The sequence below is a fragment of the Eptatretus burgeri genome, chromosome 13 (genome assembly GCF_056783735.1).
Source record: "Eptatretus burgeri isolate ZD-2024b chromosome 13, Ebu_testis_v1, whole genome shotgun sequence".
Lineage (NCBI taxonomy): Eukaryota > Metazoa > Chordata > Myxini > Myxiniformes > Myxinidae > Eptatretus > Eptatretus burgeri.
The window spans coordinates 74,782,297-74,803,292 of NC_140973.1; the positions used below are offsets into that span (position 1 = coordinate 74,782,297).

General features: G+C 43.0%; 1 protein-coding gene across 1 annotated transcript in view; it reads right to left on the bottom strand.

Moving 5' to 3' along the window:
• LOC147014799 (spectrin beta chain, non-erythrocytic 1-like) overlaps positions 1-20,996 on the bottom strand; it is a 116,195-nt gene that overhangs the window by 28,239 nt on the left and 66,960 nt on the right. Inside the window, exons 20-29 of the mRNA XM_085853084.1 lie at positions 19,812-20,075; positions 19,108-19,605; positions 18,578-18,667; positions 18,017-18,295; positions 5,949-6,079; positions 5,120-5,324; positions 4,787-4,981; positions 4,516-4,677; positions 4,106-4,344; positions 3,718-3,856 (exon numbers count right to left, since the gene is read on the bottom strand). Coding sequence (XP_085709210.1) covers positions 3,718-3,856; positions 4,106-4,344; positions 4,516-4,677; positions 4,787-4,981; positions 5,120-5,324; positions 5,949-6,079; positions 18,017-18,295; positions 18,578-18,667; positions 19,108-19,605; positions 19,812-20,075 — 2,202 coding nt within the window. The remainder of the gene's footprint in view (positions 1-3,717; positions 3,857-4,105; positions 4,345-4,515; positions 4,678-4,786; positions 4,982-5,119; positions 5,325-5,948; positions 6,080-18,016; positions 18,296-18,577; positions 18,668-19,107; positions 19,606-19,811; positions 20,076-20,996) is intronic.

The window sequence follows — 20,996 nt, forward strand, 5'->3', positions numbered from 1 at the left end:
AAAAGTTGGGTTTAATACCATATCCTGGCGCCAGAAATTACACTGGACATGGGCATGGCGTAAATGTTCAATCCATGCTCCCTGAGTCGGTGGCAGTTTGTCAACTCCTTATTCAACTGTGAGTTGCTTGAACAAAAACCATCTCAGCATCTTTGCTTGCCCAAAGTGGACTCCAACTGCTGAGAAAAGAGAGCAAAGAACTCTTCACAACCACGAAGAACTTCTTCAGATGGCTCATCCCCTTCGTCAAGGTCAGCTCGTGCTCTCAGAATGGTGGGGCTTGCCTTCAGGAAAGTTGTAAAGCACCCCTTCTTTCCCTTCCCTTGGATATGTGCTGTCGTATCACAGCCTGTGAGAGCATGCCAGTTGATCAAAGCTGCTGATTTCTCTGGGCCAAGCTTGTCATATATAGGCTGTCGGAAGACTTTCCGTCGTCTTTCGCTTGTGCCCACGATTAGTGCAGAATGGTTGCCAAGTAATGGTGTTCTTCGTAGAGCCAAAAGTAGCACATCAGTGTCTTGTGAATATATGTGGACATTCATTCCATTGCTCGCAACTTCTACAGCATGATAAATTAGAAGAGTGTCCGCCTATTCCTGTGTGCTGACACCGGTCATTGTTTCAACTTCATAATTCGTCATGACCTCTTTCCATCTTGCAGTCATAACCTTGACGGTACTGTAGTGGATGAGCTGATGGGAAAGGTGGAGTTAGTGAATCCTTTGTGCTGCTGCTGGCGAGAAACATATTTTTGTCTTTGATGCCTGTTGAGTCTTGAACAATGTAGGATTTCGTTCCCTTCAACTTGCCTTTCCGTCGCTCTCTCGTCCGCTCCTTCAGTGATGCATTCTTGGTGTAATTATCAAATATAACTCGCACTTGACAATATCCACGTGCATTTGAGTCAATGAGTGTGACAAAGGATGTTGCAAGTTCTTTGCAAGTCTTGGAATTTTTGACTGCCATTAATTCCTGTACCACTCCCATTCCATCAACTACAAGACATGTCTCAGATCCCTCTTCAAACTTGGCATGTTGTGCAGAAGCTTGAGCTGTGTCATTGGCCACCAGATCTTCCAGAAGCTTTATCACTGTGGACTTGCCTGTGGTTTTGGACTGCCTTCGATAGTATAAAGGCAGTAACTGGATAACAGTCTGTGGGACATTCCTTAGAGTTTCTGATACAGGCTGTTGGCTACTGAGGTGAAGTTGGTTAAGTATCGTTTCACCATCACCTGATGACTGATACACTCCAATGGCCATGCCATGGAAACTGTGTTTCCCATCTGGCGTGTCAACTTTCTTGTCAATGTTATCCATTGATGCTCGTATGATCTTGTTTTTCAGAAGACCTGGTGGAACATAAACACCATAATCTCATGTTTTCATATACAGAAATGGCAATGCTGTTACATATCTTCTGTACTCTGTCATATGTAACCCCTACACCGGCATTGTTCAGCAGTGTAATTGCCTTTTGACTGCGGAAACTGATACATGCACAAGGACAGTCCTACTGAGTAAGGGCTCTCAAACATGCACCGGAAATCAGCAAGCTGTATTTGATTTTGGTGTCAGAGACACTTGCCTCTTTGTTTTGCATGCTTGCACGATGGAATGTGAAAGAGTGCGACATGTGTTGCTGAGCTCTTTGGCACGCGTGTCTGTTGTTGCAGCTTGAGTTCCTTGTAATGTCCACCTCATCATAGCAACTAGTTCTGCAGGTAGACACTGTTCTTCACAATTTGTTAATGAGCCATTAAAGGTCCATGGGTTAGATTCGCGGGCTTGCAAGATAAATTGCCTGATAAGTTTTGAGCAATGAAAGATGGTCTTCGTGTCTTGTCTGATAGCTAAAACATCACGTTCCTCCACAACAGTATCTATTGCTGACCGAACAGTTTCCTTAGAATGAATGACTGCAGGTTTTCTTCCTTTTGCTTCAGTAATTGTGAAGTTTGATATTTGTTGTTCCATTTTGGTGAGTCGCACTGCACGTGTAATCTGTGGGTTTGGAATGCCATGATTGTGCATAATTTGGTTGTATCCTGTTGCTACTTTACTCAAAGTAAAGATGCTTCCTTGATCTATAGATTCCTGCAATTCAGCACTGAACTCGATCTCTGCAGAAATAAATTCCACTGTATTTTCTGCCTGATGTTCTCTGTTGCTGACTCTTTCTTTGGCTTGTATGTACTTGCGCCAGTTAATGGTATGGCAATTTTTGTGATATTTAATGTCCCTTGAAAGAAAGTCGCCATCAGTTATGATGTTTGCCAGGTTTACTTTCCATTGTTCATTCCCGCTAACATCAACTATGTTTTGGATTGACACTCCAATATCGACACTTCGACAAGTAATAAGGCGTTCTGTCTTAACACCACAAATCTTCTCGTTTTGACAGAAGAAACAGTGTTCCTTTTGGAATGGAGGGTAACAAGATCTTGTTGGTGTGCTGGTAGATGCAGGAGTTACTTGCTTTGGGGTGTTAGATGTTTGTGATGCGGGAGGGCGACCACCGACTTTGCTGTATGACAATACACTTGATTCTTGAGATAAAACTGCTTTGTCATATCTCGCTGTCTCTCTCAATGTGTTGCTTGTGTGTTGCTTTACCATGACATGATTTGTGCCACACTGCATGTTGGTTGTTCAGTTCTTTTCCAGATATGCCACTCAGTTGTTGATGCAAACGAACATACTCAGAGTTTTGATATTGAGCCCTCTTGCTTATACAGTCCAACAATGATTGGTATGATTCCAGTTCTGGTCGTCGCAGATGCTCCAGTTGATGAACACCTTTAATGTCAGTGAACTTGTCTCCTTGACACAACAAGCAGATTCAAAAGTCAATGGAAGGTTCAGTTGCACGCTTCTTACATGATGGTTCTCCACAGGACACCATGGTTAATCTGGAATCATAACCATAAGTGAAATTAACAAGTTGCCATAAATTTCAATGCCTTAAGTATTTTATAGGATGGGATGTCCACTGTGCATTTTTGGTCTTCTGAAATAAAGCAGTAAGTTATTTGGTTCACAGTGGATATGCATCATATTGCAAGCAGAAAATATTCATCAGATACCAGTAATAAGTGTCACATTCATACCAATATTTATTGACGTTAACATCAAACCGGTTGATATCCATGCAGAGTTCAGATGAACAGTTGTCTCAACTACAATGCATTTGGTACCCAAACTCTATTTGCACACACTTTGAATTATATGTTCAAAATAACGTTAAATACCGAAAAATCACACATATAGGGTAAAAAAACGGCAGCCATTTTCAAATTCAAAATGGAGGCCCTAAAAGCTAATAGAAAAACTGGCACCCTTTTTTTCTGAATCAGTGAAGTTTATATATGTTTTTAAACATGGGTGCCAAGAATCTACCCCAAATTTTGCTTTTTTTTTACATAAGCCCACAGACTACTACCTGTGATCCATGATGTCGTCATCATTTTTACCACATTACCCTGACCAAGCAGCATAACCATTGTATTAACCTTGCGATCTTTTACTCGCAGAGCACTATTTCCTCCCTATTCTCTTCTTTTCCTGTTTGTTCATTCCCTGCTTGCTGCTCACCTGTTGCCTCTTTGGTGCACGTCCTCTCGTTCCTACCTGAGCCTCGATACTGTATAGGAAAAGAACGTTGAGTTACACCATTGTTTGATAATGTCCTGTGCTTTGATCATAAAGACAGCCCACCTCCAGCGATGCCTCATGTTCTTGTGCCAAAAGCATCTGTCCAAGCTGCAGACACGTGTCCAGGTCACCCCGCTGAGCATCAATCTTAGCTTTCAGGCTCCGGTGATCTTTTATCTGTTGCTGGAGCAAGTTCATCTCTCTAGGACAACATAAGTTTTTGTGTTGCTGAGAATACTTACAAAGGATATGGAAAGCAAATTTGAAAGGTTAACACCAACAGGAGAGGACCACTTCTCACAGTACAAGTGTAAAGCATGTGAAGGTATGTTACACTGTCATTGCCATCACTTGGTGAAAACTATATAATGTGGGTTCAATGCTGACAAGCAGAATTACGATGATATACATGGATGGAGTATTCATCAGTGATTATATAAAGAGATCACACCTTGGTGTCTCCTGGCTTCTCATCTGTTGAAGTGTAACTGCAATCCAAGCAAGCAAGCCGTAAGCTCGGTCCAGAAATCGAAGGATGCCTGCTACTGCCTCAAGCTTGCCATTCCAGGCAATGAAGGCCTGCTCCAGGTTCATGAGGTTGGTCTGTGTTTCTTGGACAGCCTTGATTATGTGATCAGTTAGACCAGGCATGTCGACCAACTCTGCTGCCTCGATCTCGAGCTGCTGCACCTATATGAAAACAACGCATGAAATTTTAAGTAAAGGAAATTGTAAGAAAAACTTTTTTTTATAAGGAAAAAAAAGGTTGGTGAGAGTAGGCAATGAAGGGTTAGGGGGTTTTCAATAATATTCAGATGCCATTTTCCCTGCTTTGTTCTATTTCCTCTTTCCCATGCCTACCTGGGCCCTGACAGCAGTCACTTCAGGCTCCATGGCAGCCAGTGCTCTCTGTTGCACTTCCACACCAGATAGGTCCTGTGCTGCAGAGCTGGGCAAACTGGCCAGCTTTTCAACAAGCAAGGCCGTCAGCTCGCGTGCTCGCTGCAATAGCCCAAAAGCAGCCTGAAAGCCGCACATTCAAAGAAATATGGTAAGATTCTCAATACAATAAACAATCAAGTTGTTTCTACAAAATGAGCACACCTTTGGGTTTTGTGAACGACATATCTACCTGAGAGGCAGCAAGCTGGCGCTTTCTGGCCTCTAGCCGAGTCAAAAGGTTTATCCACATGGTATCCAGGCTCAGCCAGGTGTCAGCCTGTTCTGCTGTCCCTTCTGAAAATCCTCTTGCCATGATCGCCTCCCTGCGTTGGCGGCCAATTGCCTCAGTCTCCTGGGCAAATGCCCCAAACCTCTCGGACAACACCTGCCAGCAGATGCATTGGGACAGCTGTCAGCATCGCAAAATAAAGATGCCATCTGCCTACATTGTCTGGATATGTTTTTGAGAGTTCAGTTAAAAATCAAAAGCACGATATTCAGCATCAGCAATTAACTAACTCACCACTGCATGTTCGTAGTCCTGCCCGGGCTCGTCAACCGAGGCAAAGACCATCCTCTCCGAGAACCATTGAGCCAATTCGCTGCATTCGTTCTGCAGCTGGAGTGCATGCAATGCAGCCTCCGCATCAGCTTCTGCCTTTGCAAGTCGTTCCACCGAGACTCTCCAGGACTGCTCCACACTGATTTGGCGCTTATTCAGATAGGAACTGCCCACCAACAACACACAGAGCCAGTGAAGATTGATGCTGAATTCCAAGGTTGTAGAAATGCCATGCGTTAAGTCACACTAACATTGTACCTCAAATGGTCATCTCAGTGCTACGAATCATTAATGATTATGTACCACCTATGGAATGCCCAGTTCATGTATCGACAAATCTTAAGCATCAGACAAAACTCATTTTACTTCAAACAAACTGAAATTGTGAAGTCTTCAATGACCGAGTTCTTCATTTTCTAAGCTTATTTGGGGTTTGAGAATGATGAATATGCCTGGTGATGGCTTAATGGCAAGCGCAGTGGGCTTGAGATCCGAGGATCCTGAGTTCAAATCCCACTCGGATGTTGAATTAATACCAGGCAGGGTTGACTCTGCCTGTCATCCTTCCGAGGTCGGCAAAATGAGTGCCAGCTTGCTGGTATCCTGTGTCGGAGTGGCGACCCGTCCAGGATCGTGTCCAATAGCCAAGGAGACTGCTTCGGCAGCACCAATGCTCTGCACAGAGTATGGTCCCAATGGATGGATGGATGGATGGATGGAAAATGATGAATGAAAAAAATTAAGTGAGATGGACTGAAATGAAAAAGGATATATATGCAACATCACATACCTATTTGGGTGTTGACTGGTCTGTAGGTGAGCGCAGGCCTCAGCCAAGCTGTCCATGGGGGCTTGAAACTCAGCCACTGTCCGACTGAGTCGTGATAACCGCCCGAGCACTGCCTCGGCTCCTGCTTCATCCTAATGATCACAAATTGTTCAGAGACGCTTGCATCATGACCACCAAAGCATACCGCCAACGACGGGCTTCATGTAACACTTCCTGTATTAAAGACTCTCGTCCATCAATTCTGTTAAATTCAAATTTGCAACAGCAAATATCCACTTGCTTGCACAAAATTCGGTTTAATTATACAACTTGAGGTGTTACCACTGAGCTGTATATGTAACTGGAGCGCACCTGCAGCACACGCTTCTGGGGCCAAGCAGCCACCATGTTTGAATACCCTTCCCTTGCTAGAACCGGAGAGGGACAGGAATAGCTGAGTGTGATAAGCGCTGAACTTCATCGGGTTCCGTTGATAGATCGATTCACATTTGTTTCCACTTTTGTTTGTTTTCCTTCGGAGCCTTGTAATAGGGCTGTGAAGGTGACTGTAATCGGGACAAAACTGAGAGTGTGATTTTATGAAGTCAGAAGTGTCAAGTTGAGTTGGTTTCAGTGCAAGAATTATTTAATTTCAGATCCTCAATAAAATGGAATGAAAGTAGGGGGGGTGGGGAGAAAGGGAGGGGAGGTCAAACAACAATGTTCCTTTCGATGAAGTCTGTAACTTTGTTCCTCAGAGACAGAGTCCGTAACTATTTATTGCAGACAAAGTCCATACCAATGTTCCTTTCATGGTCCATAACAGTGTTCATTGCAGACAAAGTCCATAATAATGTTCATTGGAGACAAAGTCCACAACTGTGTTCATTGCAGACAAAGTCCACAACAGTGTTCATTGCAGACAAAGTCCATAACAATGTTCATTGCAGACAAAGTCCACAACAGTGTTCATTGCAGACAAAGTCCATAACAATGTTTATTGCAGACAAAATCCATAACAGTTTTCATTGCAGACAAAGTCCACAACAGTGTTCATTGCAGACAAAGTCCATAACAATGTTCATTGCAGACAAAATCCATAACAGTTTTCATTGCAGACAAAGTCCACAACTGTGTTCATTGCAGACAAAGTCCATGACAATGTTCATTGCAGACAAAGTCCATAACAATGTTCATTGCAGACAAAGTCCATAACAATGTTCCTTTCATGGTCCATAACAGTGTTCATTGCAGACAAAGTCCATAATAATGTTCATTGGAGACAAAGTCCACAACTGTGTTCATTGCAGACAAAGTCCACAACAGTGTTCATTGCAGACAAAGTCCACAACAGTGTTCATTGCAGACAAAGTCCATAACAGTGTTCATTGCAGACAAAATCCATAACATTGTTCATTGCAGATAAAGCCGAGAACAATGTCCCTTTAGACAAAGTCCATAACAATGTTCCTTGAAACAAAATCCAGAACAATGTTCCTTACAGGGTCCATAACAATGTTCATAACAGACAAAATCCACAACAGTGTTCATTGCAACCAAAGCCCACAACAGTGTTCATTCCAGACAGAATACAGAACAGTGTTCATTGCAGACAAAGTCTGTAACAATGTTCATTGCAACCAAAGCCCACAACAGTGTTCATTGCAGACAAAATCCATAACAGTGTTCATTGCAGACAAAGTCTGTACCAATGTTCATTGCAGACAAAGTCCATAACAATGTTCATTGCAGACAAAATCCATAACATTGTTCATTGCAGATAAAGCCAAGAACAATGTCCCTTTAGACAAAGTCGAGAACAATGTCCCTTTCGACAAAGTCCAGACCAATATTCCTTTCATGGTCCATAGCAATGTTCATTGCAGCCAAACCCCACAACAGTGTTCATTGCAGACAAAGTCCTTCACAATGTTCATTGCAGACAAAGTCCTTCACAATGTTCATTGCAGACAAAGTCCACAACAATATTCATTGCAGAAAAAGTCCATAACAGTGTTCATTGCAACCAAAGCCCACAACAGTGTTCATTCCAGACAAAATCCATAACAGTGTTCATTGCAGACAAAGTCTGTACCAATGTTCATTGCAGACAAAGTCCATAACAATGTTCATTGCAGACAAAGTCTTAAACAATATTCATTGCAACCAAAGCCCACAACAGTGTTCATTGCAGACAAAATCCATAACAGTGTTCATTGCAGACAAAGTCTTAAACAATGTTCATTGCAACCAAAGCCCACAACAGTGTTCATTGCAGACAAAATCCACAACAGTGTTCATTGCAGACAAAATCCACAACAGTGTTCATTGCAGACAAAGTCTGTAACAATGTTCATTGCAGACAAAGTCCATAACAATGTTCATTGCAGACAAAATCCATAACAGTGTTCATTGCAGACAAAGTCCATAACATTGTTCATTGCAGATAAAGCCGAGAACAATGTCCCTTTAGACAAAGTCGTGAACAATGTCCCTTTTGACAAAGTCCAGAACAATGTTCCTTGAAACAAAATCCAGAACAATGTTCATTACAGGGTCCAAAACAATGTTCATTGCAGACAAAGCCTTGAAACAAACAAAACACACACAGTAACTTATCATCACTGTGAAGCACTTTCATGGTGATTATAACAATACTAGCATGGGTACACGGCATTGCCGTCAACGCCCGGTCCATCCTCCCACCCCTGCCGCTGCCTCCTCCCACCACACCCCCTTTCTCCAGTTTCCACATGTGTCGAAATCTGCCTCCTAAGGGACAAATTCATCGATAAGGCCGAAATAAGTCGTGGTATATATGGTATCCTCATCACCATGGAATGAATCTGGGGTGTGTTCAATTATCAAGTTCTTTGTGGAGCACTCGCCAAGAGGCTTAAGGATTCAAGCAAGCACTCCATTCGAAACCGTTGAAAAGGAACGGCTGGCTTGGCAAGCGTTAGCTTGCTGCTTGGTAACTGAAAACAACCCTGGACATCTTGACAGCATACAGTAAATAAAAAACACTGACAAAAGGACAGGTTTGTTTTAAAAAAATTAGGATTTCAACTATTAATCATGACTTTTTGTTGTAATGAAAACATACCTCGCCAGGTGTTTTGTTCTTAAAATGTACATAAACTCAGAGGTGGTGTTGAGTGTATGAATGTGGACGTGTAAATTTCATATAACTTTAAAGTGTACGTGTACATAATAAATATCTCTCGGGAATTTTCCCGGGAATGGCTTCCTGACTATTTAATTACGGACGCATTTCACAACCACGCCAATTTTCTCAAATGTTTGTTTCTTGACTTCACATGCTTTGTGAATTACACATCCAACAATCCAACAAGAGAGGGGAGGCGTGGCCTCGCCAATGGGCAGTGTTGTGATGCTGGAGGAGAGAGGGAAAGGCGTGGCCTTGCCAATGGGCGGTGTTTGTGATGCTGGAGGAGAGAGGGAAAGGCGTGGCCTCGCCAATGGGCAGTGTTTGTGATGCTGGAGGAGCGAGGGGAAGGCGTGGCCTCGCCAATGGGCGGTGTTTGTGATGCTGGAGGAGAGAGGGGAAGGCGTGGCCTCGCCAATGGGCAGTGTTTGTGATGCTGGAGGAGCGAGGGGAAGGCGTGGCCTCGCCAATGGGCAGTGTTTGTGATGCTGGGGGAGAGAGGGGAAAGCGTGGCCTCGCCAATGGGCGGTGTTTGTGATGCTGGAGGAGAGAGGGGAAGGCGTGGCCTCGCCAATGGGCGGTGTTTGTGATGCTGGAGGAGAGAGGGAAAGGCGTGGCCTCGCCAATGGGCAGTGTTTGTGATGCTGGAGGAGCGAGGGGAAGGCGTGGCCTCGCCAATGGGCGGTGTTTGTGATGCTGGAGGAGAGAGGGGAAGGCGTGGCCTCGCCAATGGGCAGTGTTTGTGATGCTGGAGGAGCGAGGGGAAGGCGTGGCCTCGCCAATGGGCAGTGTTTGTGATGCTGGGGGAGAGAGGGGAAAGCGTGGCCTCGCCAATGGGCGGTGTTTGTGATGCTGGAGGAGAGAGGGGAAGGCGTGGCCTCGCCAATGGGCGGTGTTTGTGATGCTGGAGGAGAGAGGGGAAGGCGTGGCCTCGCCAATGGGCAGTGTTTGTGATGCTGGAGGAGAGAGGGGAAAGCGTGGCCTCGTCAATGGGCGGTGTTTGTGATGCTGGAGGAGAGAGGGGAAGGCGTGGCCTCGCCAATGGGCAGTGTTTGTGATGCTGGAGGAGAGAGGGGAAGGCGTGGCCTCGCCAATGGGCAGTGTTTGTGATGCTGGGGGAGAGAGGGAAAGGCGTGGCCTTGCCAATGGGTGGTGTTTGTGATGCTGGGGGAGAGAGGGGAAGGCGCGGCCTCGCCAATGGGCAGTGTTTGTGATGCTGGAGGAGAGAAGGGAAGGCATGGCCTCGCCAATGGGCAGTGTTTGTGATGCTGGGGGAGAGAGGGGAAGGCGTGGCCTTGCCAATGGGTGGTGTTTGTGATGCTGGGGGAGAGAGGGGAAGGCGTGGCCTCGCCAATGGGCAGTGTTTGTGATGCTGGAGGAGAGAAGGGAAGGCATGGCCTCGCCAATGGGCAGTGTTTGTGATGCTGGGGGAGAGAGAGGGAAAGGCGTGGCCTCGCCAATGGGCAGTGTTTGTGATGCTGGGGGAGAGAGCGGGAAAGGCGTGGCCTGTAGAATGGGCGTCACTTATGACCCACAGACACAAACTCAGCTTTATATATATAAGATATGTTAACATGATAAATGAAACACATCAGCATAAACATATTAAAATGAATCATTGACTGATCAGGCAAATACTACAGAGTTGAAACTTCACTACTGAAAGCCAAACAAAAATAAAATAATAATAATACCATTGTTAAGCATTTTAAAATCTTTTTTTTTTTTGTATACCTTGTCGAGGCTCGTGTGAGAGCTAACACACAACGCACAGCAAGGGGGCATGAGACAAAAGGGGAGTCAGTGGGAGGGGCAAAACAGTGGGGAACAGAGACATTAGGCGATCTGTGGAAGGGAGAGGGATAGGACGGGGAACATGGGGTATACAAGATGGACATTACAGGGACTTTCAGGAAGGAAAGGAGGGAATTTGAAGGAGGTGGGCTTGGGTGGATTATCGGAGGTAGAAAAGATCGAGGATTTGGATGGGGGATGATAAGAGGTGGTGGTGAACAGCTGTTTTGAAGGCCTAGGCTCGAGAGGGAAGAATGGGAAAGAATAGAGTGAGGGAGTTTATTCCAAAGGCAGGAAAAAAGAGGAATGAAAGAGTGAAGGTGAGCAGTGATTCGTGATTTTGGTAGTTTTACCAGAAGGGGGTTGTTGGCGGACCTTGAGCGCCCTGTGGAAATGTGGTGGGGACAAATCGCAGAGAGAGCAGGGGGGGCAAGGCTGGAGAGGAGATGGTAGAAGACATATAATAAAGTTCCCTTACATGTGACGTGATGGTCACTTTTAACTGGCAGGAATTGCCTGATTGCAGATGAAAGCACAAAAGAACACCAGCTGTTTCACTGAAACCAGTGCAGCTGACCAGCTTCTGGGGTATTCCAAGATGGTGGGTCACTGGTGCTGCTTGCAACCTTACTGATCACCATCGCGGAGTGCGCTCCAGTTTTATATATACAACTCAGTGGGTGAAACACGGTACAGGTTATGAAGGAGCTGCATCGTGTTGGAGCAGTCTGGAGAGCAGAGTTTTCCTTTTTATGGTGAGTTTGTGTTTTCATTTTACATTTACGAGGCATGACTCCCATCGCTTCATTAGTGGATTTAATTAAAAGACAGCAAGGTCTACTTCACAAACATATTACACAGGTATCTGTGAGTGTCAATGAGGATGTAAAATGAAGTAAAACGTCGGAGTCTTTTATAACATGTAATGGTTGTCATGGCTGTGGTTGTTGTGTTGTTGTTTGTGTGCTCCCCCATGTCCTTTAAAAGGGTTTCTGCTGTCGTCAAATAATAAATGTTATCAACGGAATTGCTACATTAAAGCTCGAGGTCCCAATTCTTATTCCTCAAACTTTCTCGGAAACACGGGCTTTTAAAACAGGCAAGTAAATGTGCTTAAAGAAACAAATGTATGTTCCTAGGAAATAAATTATTAGCTTTCCAACAGTACCATTTTTATTATTGTCCAAGAGCAGAAACTCTTTAGAACTAGAACGGCACTCGGTGGAGCGCATACCTCCACCATGCTGAACAGTTTTTTTGTATCCAACTGATTGTCCGGATCTGCATCCGGACCTTAACCAAAATCGAATTGCTTGTTATCACCTACCCAATTCATCCACCTAGTTTTGTGATAATCCTTCCGAAACTTTTTGAAATATCATGCTGCATGTCGTTTTTGGTCCCATCTCTCAATGGTGAAAAATTGCTTTTAAAAAATTGTTTTTAATCCCCTATCTGGATCCAGATCTTCACCAAATCAAATCAATTTGTCCAATTCACACACCCAGCCTGTCCACCAAGTTTCGTCTGAAACCATCCATAACTTTTTAACCTCCGCCATTGAAGATGGAAGGAGGTTACTGTTTTCATCCCTGTCTGTTTGTTTGTTTGTGAACAGTATTATGGGAAAACTCCTCGACGATTTCGACGAAACTTGGTGGGGGGGTGAGATATGGTCCAAGGATCATGCCATTAGATTTTGGACGCCGTCCAAAGTCCAATATGGCCGCTATAGCGGCCATTTTGAAAAAATATTTGAATTTTTGTTTTTGCATTTCTACATGTTTTAAGTGATTTCCAACCAAAAATAAATAAATTTTTTCGAGAAAAAAAAAACAAAATTTTGCAACTTTTTTTCAAAAAAATTTCGATTTTATTTGAAAAATATTAGAATTTTTTTTTTTGCATTTCTACATGTTTTAAGTGATTTCCAACCCCCGCCCAAAAAAAATTTGTTAGAGAAAAAAACAACAAATTTTGCACCTTTTTTTTCAAAAAAATTTCGATTTTTTTTTTTTGGGCATTTCTACATGCGCGTCGATCTCGTTTAGTTTATTCAATCGTGGTTCAGTAGAGTCTGATCCGTTTTGACCTACAATGAATAGGATATCAGGTTCACTTAAGTGACCCAGCAGTATTGGCGGCGGAGGTTTTGCACTCTACCGAGTGCTCCCCCTCTCGTTTTGATATTGTGTTACACAGGACCTTGTTTTGACCCCATCTTTCAATTGTTAAGAATCGCTTGGTGAAGTGAATAAATTCTTGGATCCGGATCTTCACCAAAATATAATCACTTCGTCCTTGTCACATGCCCAACCTGTCCACAAAATTTTGTCCGAATCCGTTAATAGCTTTTTGAGATATCCTGCCCACAAACAGAAAAAAATAGACAAACAAACAGACAAGCCAGTAGGTGACATGGGTAGTCACTAGACTAAGGCGAATTTGAAATATGTAGATAAGATAACACATCAGATGGCATTTTTGCCATTCGTTGTTCCATATAGGAACATGACGAGCAACAGTCCATTCATCATTTGTGTTCGATCCCCTAACCCTATGTTAGGGAATCCCAACGCAAATATTGGGGTGAAAGCATATAGTAATATAATTGCATTCTAGTCATAGTTTTTGATGGATGTGGCTGAAATTTTTTGACAAAGAGGTTGATTATAATGCGCATAAAAGCGCGGAAGCCGATTATGATTTTAGAAAGAAAAAAAAATTCAGATTTTTTCAAAAATTTCAAAGTCCCGCTGCTAGGCAACGGTGGTGTCCATAGCAACGGTGCTCAAAAACATAGAACTAGATCCTGGTATGAATCTACCTGTCAAGTTTCATCAAAATCGGTTGTCTCCTCTGGCCTCCATAGCTGTCCATTACATACAAACATACAAATGAAAAATCGTGCTTAGCACGACATTTGGCGAATTAGTTGACCCTTCCGTGTGGTGGTCCAAGCTGTTATGTCATGGAATGTGTGGTGTTTATTTGTTCGTACATTAATAAAATGATGCGACGTCACAAATAACAATTATCAGGTGCGCGTTGTCATAGTAACGGCAGCAGATTGAAAATTTTCACAACTCATTTCAAGCCACCATGTGACATTCAACAACTTATCATCGGTGCTTGTTGCCTTCATTCTGATCGTAGAAAATATTTGAAAATACCTAGGAACATTGCTTTTCAACCAGCTTTACGATCCTGTTATCGGGTTTGAAATATGTTGTAAAACAAACATATGTATTTTAGATGTGTTTTTCATGTTTTGGGTGACCCTGACCTTGACCTTGGGTCAATTTCGATCAAACTTTGTACACATGTTAATATTACATGCATAAATAGACAGTATAAGTTTCAATATAATAAGCGCAAAACTGTTTGAGAAATAGCCATGTGTAATTCACAAAATTCCCCATTGGTTTATAATGGGCGATAATATAAAGTGATGCAGAATCCAGATCCTGATCTTGAACATACACCAAAAGTCACATATCTTTTTGCACTGTGGATTTCTATCAGCTGTTAAAATTTCATCCAAATCGGTTAAGAATTGTGACCTGTAGAACGAATAGAATTTTTCTTAAATCACGCCAATAGCTAAAAACTTTGACGTCATACGCTTGCGAAAACTGTGCATAATTTGTACTAACATGCATTTTAAAAAAATTTAGATATTCCATTGAAGTTTGTTTTGGCGTCAACAGGAAGTCGCTACGACTTCCGTTTACCGAGTTATGTTCAAAAGCTTGTTTTCACCTTTTTTTGACGTAACGTCGTGACGTTAAGTGCGATTATGACGTGATTTGATCCCAGACTATTTCAGCAAGATTGGCTATCACGTGTTAAAATTTGAGAAGGATTGCTTCAGTAGTTTCCGCTGCACACGAGCGTAAATTCTTTTTTTAAATGACGTCAATAGGCAAAACTTTGACATCTTACGCTTGCGAAAACGATGCGTAATTTGTAATAAGATGCATTTAGTAATCATTTAGATATTTGAATGAAGTTTAATTTGGCGTCAACCGGAAGTCGTAGCGACTTCCGGTCACCGAGTTATGTACAAAAATGTGTTTTCACATTGTGTGATGTCACGTCGTGACGTTTAGTCCGATTAATACGGGGTTTGGACGCCGACCGTCTCAGGTGGATTGCCTATCAGGTGTAAAATTTAAGAACGACTGATCCAGCCGTTTGGGCTGTAGACGACCAGACAAACAAACAAACCAACAAACGGAACAGACCAACATACTTGACAAAATCGAAGATTTCGCCAAGTAACAAGCCGGTAGGTGACATGGGTGGTCGCTACATAATTGCATACTAGTCATTCAGTTTTTGATGGATCGGGCTGAAATCTTTTGACAAAGAGGGTGATTATAGTGCACATAAATGCCTGGAAGCCAATTTTTGATTTTCGAAAAAATTAATTTTTTATGATTTTTCAAACATTTCAAAGTCCCGTGGCTAGGCAACGGTGGTGTCCATAGCAACGGTGCTCAAAAGCATAGAACTCGATCCTGGTATAAACCTACCTGTCAAGTTTCATCAAAATCGGTTGTCTCCTCTGGCCTCCAGAGCTGTCCATTACAAACAAACACGCAAGCATACATACAGACAGACGGAAAAAGTGAAAATAAGGGTACTCTTGCGACCACCCAACAAGCCGGTAGGCGACATGGGTGGTAGCGACATAATTGCATACTTGTCATACAGTTTTTGACGGATCGGGCTGAAAATTTTTGACAAAGAGGTTGATTATAGTGCACATAAAAGCCTGGAAGCTGATTTTTGATTTTCGAAAAAATAATTTTTTTTAGGATTTTAAAACATTTTTAAAGTCGCGTTGCTAAGCAACGGTGGTGCCCATAGCAACGGTGCTCAAAAGCCAAGACCTAGATCGTGGTATGAACCGACCTGTTAAGTTTCATCGAAATCGGTTGACTCCTCTGGCCTCCAGCTGTCCATTACAAACAAACATACAAGCCGGTAGGCGAGATGGGTGGTCGCTACATAATTGCATACTTGTCATACAGTTTTTGACGGATCGGACTGAAAATTTTTGACAAAGAGGTTGATTACAGTGCGCATAAAAGCCTGGAAGCCGATTTTTTATTTTCGAAAAAATTGATTTTTTAGGATTTTTCAAAAATTTCAAAGTCCCGTTGCTAGACAACGGTGGTGTCCATAGCAACACTGCTCAAAAGCATAGAACGAGATCATCGTATGAACCTACCTGTCAAGTTTCATCAAAATCGGTTGACTCCTCTGGCCTCCAGAGCTGTCCATTACATACAGACAGATGGAAAAAGTGAAAATACTCTAGTGACCACCCAAAAAGTGAAAATAAGGGTACTCTAGCGACCACCCAACAAGCTGGGAGGTGACATGGGTGGTCGCGACATAATTGCATACTTGTCATACAGTTTATGACGGATCGGGCTGAAAATGTTTGACAAAGGTTGATTATAGTGTGCATAAAAGCCTGGAAGCCGATTTTTGATTTTCGAAAAAATTAATTTTTTAGGATTTTCCAAAAATTTCGAAGTCCCGTTGCTAGGCAACGGTGGTGTCCATAGCAACGGTGCTCAAAAGCATAGAACTAGATCCTGGTATGAACCTACCTGTCAAGTTTCATCAAAATCCGTTGACTCCTCTGGCCTCCAGAGCTGTCCATTACATACAAACAGAGACAGACGGACAAAAAGTGAAAATAAGGGTACTCTCGCGACCACCCAACAGACATACAGACAGACGGAAAACCTGAGAATAACGGTAGTCTCGCGATCACCCAACAACTAGAACGGCACTTGGTGGAGCACATACTTCCACCAGGCTGAACAGTTTACGTGTTGTATCCCACTGATAGGCTGGATCTGCATCCGGAACTTAACCAAAATCTAATCGGCTTGGTCTTGTCACCTAACCAACTCATCCATCAAGTTTTGTCATAATCCGTCCACAACGTTTTGAAACATCATGCTGTATATCGTTTTTGGCCCCATTTCTCAATGGTAAAAAAAATCACTTAAAAAAAAAAATTCTCAAATCTGGATCCAGATCTTCACCAAAATCGAACCAATTCGTCATTGTCACACACTCAATCAGTCCAACAAGTTTTGTCCAAATCTGTCGATAACTTTTTGGGATATCGTGCTATATATCATTTTTGGCCCTGTCTATCTCTCAATGGTGAGGACTCACTTTAAAAAATTCTCAGATCCGGATCTTCATTAAAATCAAATTAATTCTTCCTTGTCAGACACCTAACCTGTCCATCAAGTTTCGTCTGAACTTTTGAACTGAACTGAACGTCACAACTTTTGAAATATCCTGCTCACAGACAAACAAACAATCAGACAGACAGACAGGGGTGAAAACATAAACTCCATCCACCTTCAGTGGTGGAGATAATGAAGCATTATTTATGGAAAAATGCGGCTCTTTTTATATGCAGGTTACAATGGCAGTACTGAGGTCCAGAAAACATGAGCCTTCCTGTTGAAGTACAACAAATCCGATGAACATCCCACTGCATTGAAGAGTCACAAAAGATGTATACTTTCTCCTCCAGGAGCCTTGATCATGTATATTTTTTAAAAAGTCTTCAAAATGCATTCACATCCAATGCACTGGCAACGAGAAAGAGCAATTTGAGATTGCAGACCCTCACCAGGTTTATGTGGTTTTGTGTGGTGTTTGTGTGTTGTGTATTTGTGTTTGTGTGGTGTGCACACGATGAAATGATGACGTATGTATATGGTCATACAGCGGACAAGCAGAACTTTTTGGTTCGATTGTATAGATTCATGTTCCAATCACATGAATTGTGGAGGTGTACTCACTTTATAAACTTCATGCATTCTAATAGTATGTACTTTATAGACGTATTCACATTATAGTAGTATGTACGTTATAGACATACTTGCATTTTATTTGTACATATATATATATATATATATAAAAACTTGGTTGAAAAACAAAATAATAATGTGAAATACTGGCTTCCAACAGATGGTGTTTTTGTGGCATACATTAGCATATTATCTGCAGACAGACAGACAAACAAATACACGAGCAAATAGATCCAAATTCAATACCCTCCAGCGAGGGTAAAAAATACCTTGAAGTGATGTGGTCCTTCAGCCTCAGCTTCACGTTCTGCGAGCCAGGCTTCGGCCTCATCTACTCGTGCTTCATAACGTTGTCCATCAAGCACAAGCCTCAACTGGCTCAATCGTGTTCTGGCTGCCTCTTCCAATGCCACCCAACGCTCCTCCAGCTCGGTCGCCACTTCCATAAGTCCCATTGATATATCATCTCCCGGCATACTTACCTGTCGTGCCTGCTGACACATTTCTTTAACACGTGGCCCGCGGGCAGCCAGCTCGGCCATCATCGCCTGTTGTTGAGGAGGATTAGAGCAGGATGTGTACTGTAGTTTATAACAACCACATTTCAGTATGGTATGCAAATACCACATGCAGGTTGGCAAGATGAAGAACAGACACAACAAATAATACCTCTTCACTGCATGATTAATCTGATCATAAAATATTGTTTAAAAAAATGTGAATGGATAAATCACTTTGAATACCTCATAGGAGACACAGTAAAGATGAGAAACTGGGTTGAGGTGAGAAACCTAATGATCACCACGTTCAGGCAGCCAAGCTTAGCCTACCTGTTGTGCGGTGAACAGACGCCCTGAGGTGTGCAGGTCACAGCCAAATTCTGGGTTGGAGACGTCGGCCTCTCGCTCCTTGAGCCATTGCTGCATTGCAGACATGAGACGAGGAGAATGAAGTCATAAATCAAATGCTTGGAAACATGATGCACTTTGAAAGATTAGTTGTTGCCGACGAGAGAACTGCAGAAGTCTTGGCAATATCATTCGAATCAATTCAGTTGTTTTAAAATTATAGCTGGAATAAGGAAATGCAAGGAAGACAAGAGGATATTTGGCCTATCATGTCCATTGTAAAGCCACTGTGGAGGTTATAGATTGGAGTACGAATGAAACAAAGTGTTCGAGCTGTACAGGCCAATTAGAATTTGGTCCACACAATATATTGGTGTAATCATCACAGACTGAAAACTGACCCGATAGTTACAGGCTGAAAACAGTCATTTTTGCATTGTGATACGATGACGTGATATGAATGTAAAACCGCCATCATATAGGAGAAAGAGAGGGCAAAAGATCGGATATACCAGTTCATCATCCAGCTGCCGCCGAAGATTGAAGAGCTCTTTTGCAGTCTGAAGGCGCCCTCGTCTCTGTTGCAGTGGATGTTGTAGCCTCTGCATATTATCTTCAATGACCTGATGTCGGACCTCCAGCTCATGAGGAACCGCACTTCCATCAATCTCCACTCGTCTGTTTGCACTACTAAGCACATTGTCTGATGTCTGCACAGCTTTTACCATTCCCTCAACGTCATCTTCAGCCAACCCCTCCTGATTGTCTGTGGCAAGCTCTATTGACACTTTGTTACCTCGTATTGTTGATTCCGTCTTATTTATCATTCTGTCACTTCCGTCATCTTCTCCAACTAACTTCCCATGTCCATTTTCTGCAATAACATCTCCATGAGAGGTTACATTCCCAGGTTTTCTGCCAACGTTATTTCTCAATCTTCCAACAGCTTCCACTTGTTTTTTAAGGGCATCCATGGCATTGTTTTGTCTGTATAACTCCTGCTCCATGAGCTGGGGAAACATGAAAAACAAAATTGTTTATGTAACATGATACACCCCAAAAGATACTTTTTAAAAAAATACTGAGATAATCAAATCGTTACACTGTTTATAGTGACTTTATCTGCCCTGATTCTCAATACATTGTCAAAGACTCATTGTCTGTGTTTGCATAGATTTTTCTGTTCTGAGCTATCTTAAGACCTCATACAATGCACCTGTTGTCGTTGAAGCTGCCTGTTGACACTGGCTAGGTCCTGAAGCTGGACTGGGGCTTGCAGATTCGCTTGGAGTTCGGAAATCTGTGCTTCAAGCTCTGCACATTGCTTGCTGACAAGCTGCGTCTGCCCTGCTTGGTTGAGGGTCAAGCCTCGAGCATGAGTACATCTCTCAAGTTCAGCCCATTGGACATCAAGTTGGTGCAGACGTTGCTCCACAGCTTCCTTGAGGCCTGGGTGTTCTTTGGTCACTTGGTGTCCCTCCTAGGGATACAGTCATACCAGTTAATGTGAAGAAAGTTGTCCACATATCATTGCAACAGCATCATCACTGTTGCTTGGATAATATTGTTGCAGTTCTGTGAAACCGGCACTCCTCCAAGGCAATAGCATCCAACATAAAGCGATCTTGAGACAGTTATCTTGTTAGTATTCATTTAGTTAGCCCGTCCATATGTCCAGTGGGTAAATGGGACAACATGTGTTGCATCGGACTTTTTGTAAGGTCTATAATCTCTTATTATTATTATTTTATCCTATTCATTTTATTTCACACATGAACCCTGCCATGCATGCATGCACACCACGGGCCGGACAGTGATAGCATGAAGAGTGACCGCAGCGTCCCCGTTCAAACCGTCCACCATTTCCCCCATTCAAACAGCATGCCGTAAACCAACTGACGTCTCACCTCAGACCCTCATCACACTCAGCACGACCACAACAAATGCCTCCCAAAAATCACAACAACAACCTATGCCAAATCTCTTCACCACAAACTCCACAACCACTTCAACCTCATCACCACAATGCTTCAACAACCTTACCGCAAATGCCACAGCGCTTCTCCCACCTCACTATAACTTCCACAACTGCCATCAGCTCCTTGGATGCTCACAACAGTCATTGGATATGCCGGGGAATGGAGAACATAGCGGGTGCCTACAAGCCAGAATACTTTGGTGTGTAGCTCGAAGCACGAGTGTGCGCTGGGATACATTCAGCGACGTCTGAGTAGATCTGGCACTCCACTAACAGCATTCAGTTGAAGTCCAGCACATGTTCGTTGCTGGAGAGCGCTCCTGAAAAGCTGCACCCCATAGGAATTTCGGAACTCCGTTGCGTGCCAGAGCCTGAAAGCAATTGGGGCCATTTTCGGCTCCAGAGTCTGGTGGAGTGGAGCTA